At 37.4% G+C, this 12,452-nt stretch overlaps 1 protein-coding gene across 1 annotated transcript in view; it reads right to left on the bottom strand.

Annotated features, from left to right (window-relative positions):
* ANO3 (anoctamin 3) overlaps positions 1-12,452 on the bottom strand; it is a 254,887-nt gene that overhangs the window by 40,304 nt on the left and 202,131 nt on the right. Inside the window, exons 10-13 of the mRNA XM_083348587.1 lie at positions 12,157-12,212; positions 9,136-9,257; positions 6,981-7,115; positions 3,427-3,523 (exon numbers count right to left, since the gene is read on the bottom strand). Coding sequence (XP_083204713.1) covers positions 3,427-3,523; positions 6,981-7,115; positions 9,136-9,257; positions 12,157-12,212 — 410 coding nt within the window. The remainder of the gene's footprint in view (positions 1-3,426; positions 3,524-6,980; positions 7,116-9,135; positions 9,258-12,156; positions 12,213-12,452) is intronic.

Raw genomic sequence — 12,452 nt, 5'->3', positions numbered from 1 at the left:
TCGAATCCCGAGTGCCGCGTAGCAGAGTGAGCGCCTGTTACTCGTCCCAGCTTCTGCCCACCTAGCAGTTCGAAAGCACGTAAAAATGCAAGTAGAAAAATAGGGACCACTACGGTGGGAAGGTAACAGCGTTCCGTGCGCCTTTGGCGTCTAGTCATGCCAGCCACATGACCACGGAGACGTCCTCGGACAAGCGCTGGCTCTTCGGCTATGAAACGGAGATGAGCACCGGCCCCTAGAGTTGGAAACGACTAGCACGCATGTGCGGGGGAACCTTTACCTTTACCTTTATTGGTTTTCTTATTGACTGCTTGTCAGAAGTTGGCACAGAAGATCATACATGGTGATGCTGTGACTGCAGGATGTTGCAGCCATCGTAATTGTGTGCCAAGCATACAAATTGCAATGTGACAGCAGGAATGCAGCAAGCACTGGTTGTAAATCTCCTTATTGAACACCATAACTTTGAATGATGACTGATTGAGTGGATGTTAAGTGAGGATTATCACAGTAAATTCATGATAAATAGAAAATGCTATTACTGCAGGCTGCTCTGAGCAATAGTTACCGAACATTAACACTATAAAAATAAAACACATTATACTTCAAGAAACTATCTGCACTATCACTTTATTCATCTTAGGCCAATTACAAAAAAATGTCAGAATCTAAAAGAAACCATTCTATACACAAGATTCCATAGCCTATCACTCAGCTTCCTCAGCAGGGATTATATAACAACAAATTTTTTTATTGTCAGCATAGCAATTAATTAAGCCATTGTTCCTTTCCGGTCTCACAAGACTGAGTCACTCTTATATTCTTAATGACATGGGGATGGTCTCTTAGAAGGTGCAAATGGAATACACCATTTAGATAAGAGTGCACTTTAGTGATAAAGCACATACAAGTTTTCTGACTGTTTTCAGATTTGGTTGGTATTATATACAGTAGGATTGCATCTTAAAGCATACTGCATGTATCTATACAGACACAGTATTTACTGAGATTTTGAATCTGATCAATACAAAAGTTGGAGACCTGCTCTGTTTCTGCTTTATCACAAATGTGTGCACCTCTGCTCTTTGAAACTGCTTCCTTGAAGCAAGGGAGAAACCTCTTGATATCACACATCTCTTTTTCCTGAAGATCTGATCTGCCTACATTGTTGTCCGCAGGCTCTTGGCTTTGCCCTAGTTTTAGTGAGATCACTAACTGATTTATAGTTATGCAGTTAGTTTCTCATAAGCTTAAACTGCTTGGCTTGAGTCATAAACAAGAAGCTTGCTTGAGTCATAAACAAGAAGCTCGCTTTGCTTTCAATTTAAGAAAGATATTAATTCAATTGGGTCCAGTCTAATTGGGAGAGGTTGTGTGAAATTAGATAAACCAGATACAGTGGTTTTGAATCTCAATGATGCAAGGCCATCTACACCTTGCCCCTATGTGTCTCCACGCCGATGTTTGCTTTCCACAAATAGAAATGAAGTTTCTAGGTCAGGTAACCACTCCCTCCTTGGGTATTAGAATATCAAATTAATTTGTTTGTATTGTGAATTCCATAATACATCAATGATGACTGCAAAATGATTATCCAGTTTTGGTTGCTTTATGGGACTCTAGAGTTTGCACACAAAGATTTGATAAAAATACATATGTCTTGATTTTCAAAAGGAAGTAATAAATTCACAGATTTCTGCAAACTGATGAAGCAATCAAGATTTGTTTTACAGATATTGTACACCTTTTTAGGATAAGTAACTGACAGCAGAAATATGATTCTGCAATCAGCTAATCAAGAGATAAAATATGTATGAACTATTTATTATCCAAAGTCGGATTGTCTACAAATAACTTTCTAGTCGTCTGAAAACTAAATTTGGATCTGTAAGCATTGCCTCCACTACCTTCCCTAATGTTTCACATGTATATTATTTTTCCACAGTATGCATTTTATAGTTCGAAGTTCTTTTGTCTCACAGAGTAGCAAGTAAGTGGGCTCTTTTTAGGATTCACATTTGCCTTTCCCAACTCCGTCAAGAATCTAGCAAACATCATGTTATTAACAGGTAGCCCTCGACTTATGACCACAATTGAGCCCCAAATTTCTGTTGGTAAGTGAGACAGCTGTTAAGTGAGCTTTGCCGCATTTTACAACCTTTCTTCTTGCCACAGCTGCTAAGTGAATCACAGCATTCGTTAAGTTGTAACATGATTGTTAAATGAATCTGGCTTCCCCATTGACTTTGCTTGTCAAAAGGTCACAAAAAGTGATCACATGATCCTGGAACACTGCAGCCATCATAAGTATGAGTCTGTTGCCAAATATCTGAATTTTGATCAATCATGTGATCCTGGGGATGCTGCAACAGTCTTAAGTGTGGAAAGCAGTCATAAGTCACTTTTTCCAGTGCTGTTGTAACTTCAAACGGTCGCTAAATGAACTGTTATAAGATGAGGACTATCTGTAATGTTGTTATGAATGAAGGCAACTATACGTGTCCCAGGATGATGTTTCAGAATCCAATCTGGGTTGGTCACCGGGACCAGAGGTTTATTCTTCCAAGCTTTTGGACTTGTGCTGGAGCCTGTCCTCAAGGAACTTCTCCCTCCCTGGCTTTATGATCTAGGAAGGGGGTATAGTCTGATAAATATGACACATATAATAGCCCAAAGCACACATTCTGGAGAGAGAGAAGTTCCCTGGGGATGGGTTCCAGCATGACTCCAAAAGCTTGGAAGACTATACCTCTGGTCCTGGTGACCGACCCAGATTGTTCTTACCTTTAGATTCTATCACAATCATTTTACTGTCAACCAACACCGTGATTCTTACGAGATAGTGAACACAATGAAATGGCATTATCGACTGCTCTTTAAAGATCAGTGCAATTCTGGATATAAGGAGGAAAATATAATGTGAATAGTTTTCAGTGGAACCTGGGGAGGGGAGTGAATGGCTTTAAGAGAGAGCAAGAAGAGCCGCTATCAAGGCAATGGTCAGGTAAGAGGGGTTTGAGCTTGGGACAAAAAAAATACTGCACCATGACAAAACATCTCAGACTAGCCCCTTCCTAGTTAGAACATGGAATAACAGAGTTGGAAGGGACCTTGGAGGTCATCTAGTCCAACTTCCCTGCAGAAGCAGGAGAGTCTATACCATTTCAGACAAGTGGATGTCCAGTCTCTTCTTGAAAGCCTCCAGTGATGGGGCACTCACAACTTCACTCTAGGAATCCACCAGTTTGTAGAGTGAGGGAGAGGGAAGCACACTCAGACTTGCAAGATTCCGTTGTTACAGCTGCTACAATAAGACTAGTCTCAATCTACATGGCATTGGTCACTTACTCTAGCCCACCTTGCTGAGCTCACAGGAGCCCTCTGGGAAACAAAAAAAAACAACAATGATCATGGAAAACCAGTTACCTTTGCATAGATGCAGCTTTCATTGAGCTTTTGCAGTGTGCAGCTCTTCTCGCACATGGGGCACATGATGGTCTCATTTGCTTCACAGATCTCTTTGCTACAGCAGGGATACAAGAAAACAAATGGTTATCCAACCAGATGCAAGTTATATGGGCCCTGATGAGTGCATTTGGCAGAGCACTTGGCTTGTAGTTTTTAAGACAACATGTTTTTAGCTCTCAGTTTGGACTGGAATAAAATTTGCTGAAGACACAAAATAGTGCATAGGGTTTAATCGTGATGAAAATAACATTAGCTTTTTTGCTGTCAACAAATAGTTTTGCATTCTCCATAAAAGCTCTCATGGAAAGAGGGATCCCAAGGGAGAAATATAGAGATTCCCAATTATTTTATAGAATTTTGCAGTTTACATTGCCTAAAAAGTAGAATTAAGCAAAAATCTCAACACTGCCTTTGGTGATAAAAAAGTAGATAATAAACATGTTTGAGTCATTCATTTGGAAGCTTTTGATCTTATTTTTCAATCCAAGATCAAACATTTCCAGAGCTCTCAGTCCTCTTTATTGGTTAATTAAAGTCATTAAGTGAATAAATAAGGACTAAGATGTCATGTCGTACTTTTAACCAAGAAATCATCTGGCTAGTTCTTTATGCATTTATAGGGATATAAAAGAATTTCCCCACAGTTCCAGATGAAGATTAAATCCAGCTGTAAATTAGTCTTCTATGAATGGGGATTAGACACTTTAGAAACTTTTATAAATGGCTACATCTTTTGGTCTTGTTTTTCTTGTCAACACAAAAATCTTTCTAATCTCTCTAGAGACAGATTCTCCTTTGCTACACTTCCTGGACACTATAAGATATCAAAGAGACACAGGTATAAACAATTCCTTTTGCCAAAGAGAGAATTCTTTCTAGCTTGCTATACTGCACAAATAGAAAAACAAAACAAAACTTGATTTCATTATAAATAAGGCTTGCATTTAATGCATAGCAATCAGTGGTATTTTTTCTTGCATAGTAATTTCATTAGCCTTTTTAGAAATCTGACTATTTATCAGACCTTTTGAGTCTTTGAAAGTCTATTCTTGCAGCTTTCTGCCCAGTTGGTTGAAACATAGATCATAGCTCTGCAGAGGATTCTTTGTTGCTGTGATATGGTGGGAAAGCATTTTTGCTGATAAATTAAGGAAAGCAAGAACCCCTGGCAGTTAAAACATTTTGAAAATCAAAAAACTTTTTTTTATTAAAAAAGTTGACATAACACTTCTGGAGCAGAAAGCTGTCCTGTACATTATGCCTTAAAGCAGACTGGTTTGCTATCAATCCGCCGATCCCTCTTGTTCAAATGGGATCTGACTATGATTAATTCTTGCATGCTGAAGAGGAGCAGAAAATATAGCTCCTTGCTTACACATGTAGTTTCTGTCAGATTTTTTGTATTCTTACTATCCAAAATGAGTTTAAAAATTCACCATAAAATCATATTTTCCATATTAGAAAAAAAAAGCATATGTCCAGGCTGGAGATTGGTTTAACTGCTGCAAGTTTCAGACTGCATGAGTGTCTTAGTGGTGACTTTAGTTTCAACGAATTACCTTTTTGATATATTTGTTTAATGATTTGGTTTTTTATGCTTCCATGTTTTGTTAAAAAAACATATCTAATGCTGAAACAGGTAAAATAATGCCTGGCTTTTTAATTTGGAATAAACACCTGGCCATGTTTATTTTATACAAGAATGCTTACTACTTGGCTGGTTTGAAATCTTAAATCAGCATGCATAATGTGAGAATGTATAGCTAGGATATATGTCTACATAACTCCATTTATGTTAAGATCACGTAATTATGTTTTGCTATGAATAGCAATAACATCTGAATTATCTACTTATCGTTCCTTCTAAAAGCCAACTGCATTGTTCAGGTATTTTTTTTAAAATGTCAAACTCATCAGAAACCACTAGATGGAAGACTTGCTTTAACTACATGGCGTACTCTTACATAACTTTATGAAATTACATATTGCTGTAAAAATCATATGTACAATACACATAGATTCACTCAATATAGGAACTTTTAGAGCATGGCAGAGCTTTCAGAGCAAGCAAAGTTGCATCTGCCGTAAAAGAAAAGTCCTCTCTTTAAGTTTGTGTGAAAGTCCTGCCTTTTGCAGAGGGAGCTGTGCTACAGTGCCCTCTTTACAAGGTAGAACTAGCTAGTGGTGCACAATGTTGCATCAAAGCGATGAAGCTATAATCTAACAGTACACTCTATCTGCTCAATACCCTGCTATAACCAATAGTGCCTTCAGAAACTTGTAATATTATGATCAGATGGCATTCTATGAACTATGGTTAATTATGAACTTTTGGGGGAATGCTATTATGCTAGTAATTGTCATTCTATTCTGAGACTACTTATTTAAACAACTTAGGAGACTGCCCATCTTTCTGTGGCAAATCTGGGCAGCTAACAACAAATCTGTTAAACAAATTTTATTTTTTCTGCATACAAAACATATTTGAACTGCAAATTATTATTGTACAGAAAAATATCAGAGAGAAAGAGAGAGAGAGAGAAAGAGAGAGAGAGAGAGAGAGAGAGAGAGAGAGAGAGAGAGAGAGAGAGAGAGAGAGAATGGATCTGAAATAGACTAGTATTGTTTAAGACACACAACCTACAATTTAATTTAGACTGAACATGCAACATTGATAAGTTCTGGTTCTACAAAGTGTAGTAACCTTTTTCCATGATTAACTGGCGGGAACTCTCTTGAGTTCCTTACATTCAATCATACAGATCCTGGTTTCATAATGAATGAATGAATGAATGAATGAATGAATGAATGAATGAATGAATGAATAATAAATAAATAAATCTCACAAGCCTGCACAAATCCACAAAGTGGAAATTATTACAGGTAGTCCTCAACTTATGATCACAACTTTCTGTTGTTTGATAAGTGCATTTTGCCCCATTTTTATGACCTTTCTGGCCACAGCTAAGTAAATCACAGCAGTGTTAAGTTAGTAACAAGGTTGTTAAATGAATTTGGCTTCCCAGTTGACTAGTCAGTAAGTCACAAAAGGTGATCACATGACTTCGGGACCCTGCAATGGTCATAAATATGAGTCAGTTTGCCAAGCATCTAAATTTTTATCAAATAACAATGGGGATGTTGCAATTAGTGTGAAAAACAATCATAAGTCACTTTTTTCAGGGCTGTTGTAACTTTAAACAATCATTAAATGAACTGCTGTTATTGAAGGACAACCTGCATTTCTGCAGAGATGGCCCTAAGATGCTGAAGCAAGACTCAGCTGCTTTATAAAGTTGCAGACAGGTGGTATAGGTTTATAATAAATAAATAAAACTCATACAAATCTGGTAAGAAATAAATAAGTATTTAAGCAGCAGAGCACCTTTTTGGAGCAGAATCCAAAGTGCTCCACAGCCCTTCAAATTGTAACCTTTCCTTGGCTGATCTACTCCTTAGTCTTTGCCACTTATTTATTTTATTTTTAAACATGGCATCCTTTCACTTCTTACCTTACTTGGCTAGTATCCATGGTGAATAATCCATAAAGGAAAACAAACAATCCAACAAGCGCAGCAGGGATAAGCATCCCCGTGTACCATCCCAACCAAGCAAAATAAAGACCAATTTTCTCTCCAAAATATCGCCTGCATTTAAAAGAGAAAAAGAGACAGATTAGCAGAAAAAGCCATTTGGGCAGTGACACGATAGTCTGCTTGGATTGGCTTTGACAATTCAGACTTAAAATCAACATATATACAAAACAAGCAAGAAAACAAATGAAAACCAATTACAGGTTATCACTATTACAGTTGAAAAGAAACAACTGAGAACCAATTTGGTCAAGCGGTTAAGGCAGGGGTGTCAAACTGCCAGCCGGATGCGTCATGGCAAAACTGGAAAAAAAGTCACAATACATCAGGACATGTCATGTGACATTGTGAGTTGGACACCTCTGAGTTAAGGCACAAGGCTAGAAACAGGAGAGAGACTGTGAGTTCTTCCTTAGGCTTGAAAGCTAATTGGGTGACTTTGGGTCTGTCAATCTTTCAGCCCATGACATCAGGTTCAGGTGACAGTCCAGCTGGTCATTTCCTGTTGCAACTAATGGATCAACACTTGATTGATCTGAAAAAAAAGAAGTGGATCCTGCACTTGCAGGAAAATCCTAGGAAGAAAAAAAAATGAAAAGAAATGATGTTTGACTTCTGTAATATGCTTTGATTAAACTATTTAGACAGAATCTGTAGGGAGATGATGGCAGTTGAAATCAGGATCTTCCAAGTGATGCACAGGATCTAGGTGGATTTGGGATTGCCTCCAAAGTTGCAATTTATCCTGAGTCTAGCAGAGTAAGGAATTTCGGAGCAATTTATCTGCTTTTATTTTTTGTGCACTTTTATTGTGACTCGAAGCAAAAAATAATCAGTAGTATCTTAAAATACAATGGAAATCTATAGATGTTTCTAAACACAGTCGGGCAGCTATGACTAACACTTTTTGTTGTAGTTGTTAGAGGTACTTCAATGGTTATCAGTCAAACAGCGTACCATTGTGAAATTAAGTGGAACCTCAACTTTATAGACCTCAGCTTTTCAAAGTTTGTGTGCACTAGGTGGAGTTCTCTTGCAATCTGTGTAATGATGTCATTATGAAAATGCTGATAATTACATGATTTGTGTCAATTTGATTAATGGTAACATCATGGTCTTCCCAGTTGCAATGTATGGCAGTGAAAGTTGGGCCATAAGAAAGGCTGAGCACCAAAGAATTGAGGCCTTTTAACTATGGTGCTGGAGAAGACTCCTGTGAGTCCCTTGGACTGCAAGGCGATCAAACCAGTCAGTCCTAGAGGAGATCAACCCTGACTGCTCTTTTGAAGGCCAGATCCTGAAGCTTTGGCCACCTAATGAGAAGGAAGGACTCACTGGAGAAGAGCCTAATGCTGGGAAAGATTGAGGGCAATAGAAGAAGGGGACGACAGAGAATGAGGTGGCTGGATGGAGTCACTGAAGCAGTAGGGACTCCAGAAGATGGTAGAGGACAGGAAGGCCTGGAGGAATGTTGTCCATCGCGACCCGCGATGGGTTGGACACGACTTTGTAGCTAACAACAACAATAACAATCATCATGCAGATGATGCAAATGGAGTTATTCGTATCAGTTTGAATCGCTTGTGCAATGCAAGTGATTTGCAATACATTTACATTTTTCATTTGAGGCAAATAACCTTGGCTGCATCACTACAATAAAGTACCCTTCAATACAATGACTTTTAAGAATAAAGAACTCCCACTTCCCCTCAATTAGTCCATTAAAACAGATCTTCTCTGTACTACAAAGGGAGAATAGCTATATTCAATAGTGGGATTCAGCCGGTTTGCACCAGTTCGGCAGAACAGGTAGCTAATTTTTTGTTGCCCAGGCCCAGAATGGACTTCCAGACGTGGTTCTTCACATATTTAAGTTAAAATATATTATAAAATATAAAATATATTATATAAATATTATATATTTATATAATATATAAATATAAAGTATATAAGTTAAAATAATAAATAAATAAATAAATAAATAATATTTGAATCCCACCACTGGCTATATTGGATAGCTCAATGACACTGAAGGGAAACAACTTCTATTCTCTTACATATATATATATCTTACCTAATCAGATCCAGAGGTTGGTATTTGTACCACATCCCCCATCGTGCCCAGCGCTCATATAATAGATGCCGATGGTTCTTAGCTCCATGTGTTTTAATAGGATGCCTGCTCTTGTGACTTCCCTAGAATACACAGACAGACCCAAGTTGAAACAAAGAAGAATTGGTATGATGATTATAGCAAATGGGGTCTTAAAATATGTTATTAAAATAAAGTGCTTCTTTTGAAAAATGAGGATATTATTAATTGGCTTATGTGACATTGAACAATTCTAAGCAAACATGCAGCTTTTTGCTAGAGCTGATACAGCTCAGAAACCTCTTAGCAGCATGAAAACATTTCTTTGGAATATAATCAGAGTGATTTGTCTAAAAATATTTTGTTCCAACATTGTGGAACTGCAGCACTTTCCAGCTGAAAGATTCCCTTATTAATGCAAATCTATATAGCACATTTATAGAATACATTATGAAAATCATCTCATTCATTCTCATTAATTTGTAAGTTACAATTAAACATTGAGGAGGAGAAGCAGCAATTTACTAAATACACTACAGGAGCATATAGAAATAGTGGATTCAGATCTAATATTTTATTCCTACGTACACTTCGGGGAGGAGGAAATATGTGCAATAAAAATGTGTGGGATTAGTTCAGAAGCCCTGATTCAAGATTTAATTGTGTGCTTTTGCTAAAGAGTTCTTTTTTCATATTTTCCTTACAAATAATGCTGTTAAAGAATAATACCTGGAAAGACTGAATTTGTCAGACACGAACATCCTAATTTTACAAAAGCCACCTTGGTTGGAACTGCCTATATTCTTAGATGCTACCTTAATAATTCCAGATTCTTGGTTAGGAGCTGAATTAAGTTTCCATTTGTTTTAGATTGTGAAACTAACTGTAAATTGTCACACTTAATAATTCTAAAATATCTGGAGCACCACTTAATCACCATCGATAAAATCACTATCATTAATTGCAAAAGGCAGCTTTACTTGGAACAGTTTGTATCTTGCAATACTATCATTTGGCCAAAAATACCAAATCCAGTCTAAACATCTGGCCGAATGTGACCAACCATAATTTATTTAACTTGCATGCTGTCTGACTCTCAGTGACTCTGGGTGGTTCACAACAATCAAACCAATTACAATAAAATCAATAAAAAAAAATAAAAAAATATTTTTGCAGCATTATAAACATGGAATAAATAAATACATCAATTGATAACATAACACTAGTACACAGGTCTGCAACCCACAGCTCCGGAGCCCTCTGCCATGTGCAGTCCAAAAAAAAAAGTGGGACTAAAAAAGTTCAACCAATCAATTCAAATATGCAGGGTAGGTGCATATCTCGCCTTGGCTCCACTCTTCAGTCAAATCCTGTTCTGCGCATGCACGCATGTATGTGCATGCACACACATTTTTTGCGGCTCCCAGTTTTTCCTTTTGTGAAGGAACCGGTTCCGAGTGGCTCTTTTACTGTTTCAGGTTGCTGACCCCTGCACTAGTAGAAAGTCCCTATATAAAATAGGAGTTTTCAAACTTTCTAAGACTGTGACATTCATTTCAAATGAGTGAACGAAGGAATCCTAGAATCATTGGTGAAGAGCTCTAGTGAGAGAAAACTGCTGCACTTTCATGAACTTTCTTTCATCCCCTTTTTGTCCTTTTCTCCTGGGACTCATGTTTGGGAAGCACCCAGAATTGGTTGAAAAATGGGTGGCTACATAAAAGTTATGTATATATCTATGTTCTTGGGGAGACCCAGAGTTCCACAGAATACAGTTTGGAAAAAAAATCTAGTTTAGTGAATAATCTTGAAAATAAGTTGGAAATCACCACCATCCAGGGATGGTGCTATGTTATTATGTTTGTGTGTAAGCCCTTTCACCTTCTATTGATCAAGAGAGGCAGAAGATTGTGTGCGCAATACCATAACAGTGCTCCTGCTGTGATTTTTGCTGTTGTTCTTGTAGTCTTACACCGGTTAACACCGAAGCTGTATATACATAAAATGCCTGCATCTTTGATTGAAGTACATACTACAGCATGCCATCTCATTGTAATTCAGGGTTCATTGTCAGCTTTATAGGAAGTAGTTTGCATCATGATGCAAAGTGTTCTGTTTTGCTGAGACAATCTTCTTCCACATTGTCATGACAAGACAATGTAAGTAGGAGCTGTAAGGGCACTGAGGAATGTTTTCTTGACAGGACTGCATCAAGATACTTTTCAAGTTTCCCCTCTATTTCTCTGTAATATATACTTAAAGTATACTTCAGGCTGCATGCTATTCAACTGTCTTCACCAAAACTGTATTTATGTTCTGACTGCAGAACACATATTAAATGTCTCTCTCCCTCTCTCTCTCTCTCTCTCTCTCTCTCTCTCTCTCTCTCTCTCTCTCTCTCTCTCTCTCTCTCTCTCTCTCTCTCTCTCTCTACACACAGCAGTCATTTAATATAGAGAATGGAATCAGCAGCAATTCTTTAGAATCCAAAATGTCAGCCATAAATGTATGAGCCGGAAATTTAAAATTTGGTCTTTCAAGGGGAAGAATGAGTATAAGACAGCTTCTATGAATTATAGCTTTACTGTTTTTTAGGAAAGAGTTTCAAAATAGCACAGGAACTAGTTCTATATTTTAGGCTAAAACCTTTTGGATGTTGCTACAGAATAAATCCCACAGTACCTTGTTTCTGAGTAAATAAGCATCAGATAAGGCTTACTGCCAGGCAATGAAAAATATCTAATTTAGAGAAAAACTGCACAATAGCATCATAAATGTTTTCATTGTCAGGTAAAAAATAAATTTAAGAGAAGCCTACAGTAATTGCGGTACAATAACATCAGACATATTATCATTGCCGGGGGGAAAAAGACACTCAGAGAAGCCTTATAGAATCAAGAAACAGAAATACTCAACAGAAACTTAAGTATTACATGGGATCCAGGAGGATAAAGCAAATTGAGCACAGGTATATCACACTTAAAGCACTGCTACTTAAACTACCTCATGAGGTGGAAATGCAGCTTCATATGTTCCATTGCTGAGCAATCTGTTAATGCCTAAAGAAAGAAGACATGTTACAAATCTTTGAACTGTTAAAGGTAACCTCAATATTAAATGAACTGTTAAAGGAAACATCAATATTAAAATAAGTAAGTACCAAACAATTTTCTTTAAACATTAATAAAAAGGAAAATACAAATATGACCCTGTTTCAAGTTTGAAATCACAACAGTCCACTGTTGCTTTGAGGCCTTATTACCTCGAGGTTTTTCAGCAAAATTATTCTACAGTAAGCC

Source organism: Vipera ursinii, assembly GCF_947247035.1.
Source record: "Vipera ursinii genome assembly, chromosome: 1".
Lineage (NCBI taxonomy): Eukaryota > Metazoa > Chordata > Lepidosauria > Squamata > Viperidae > Vipera > Vipera ursinii.
Note: the sequence above shows the minus strand (reverse complement) of the source record. Positions and strands in the feature narration are given on the sequence as shown.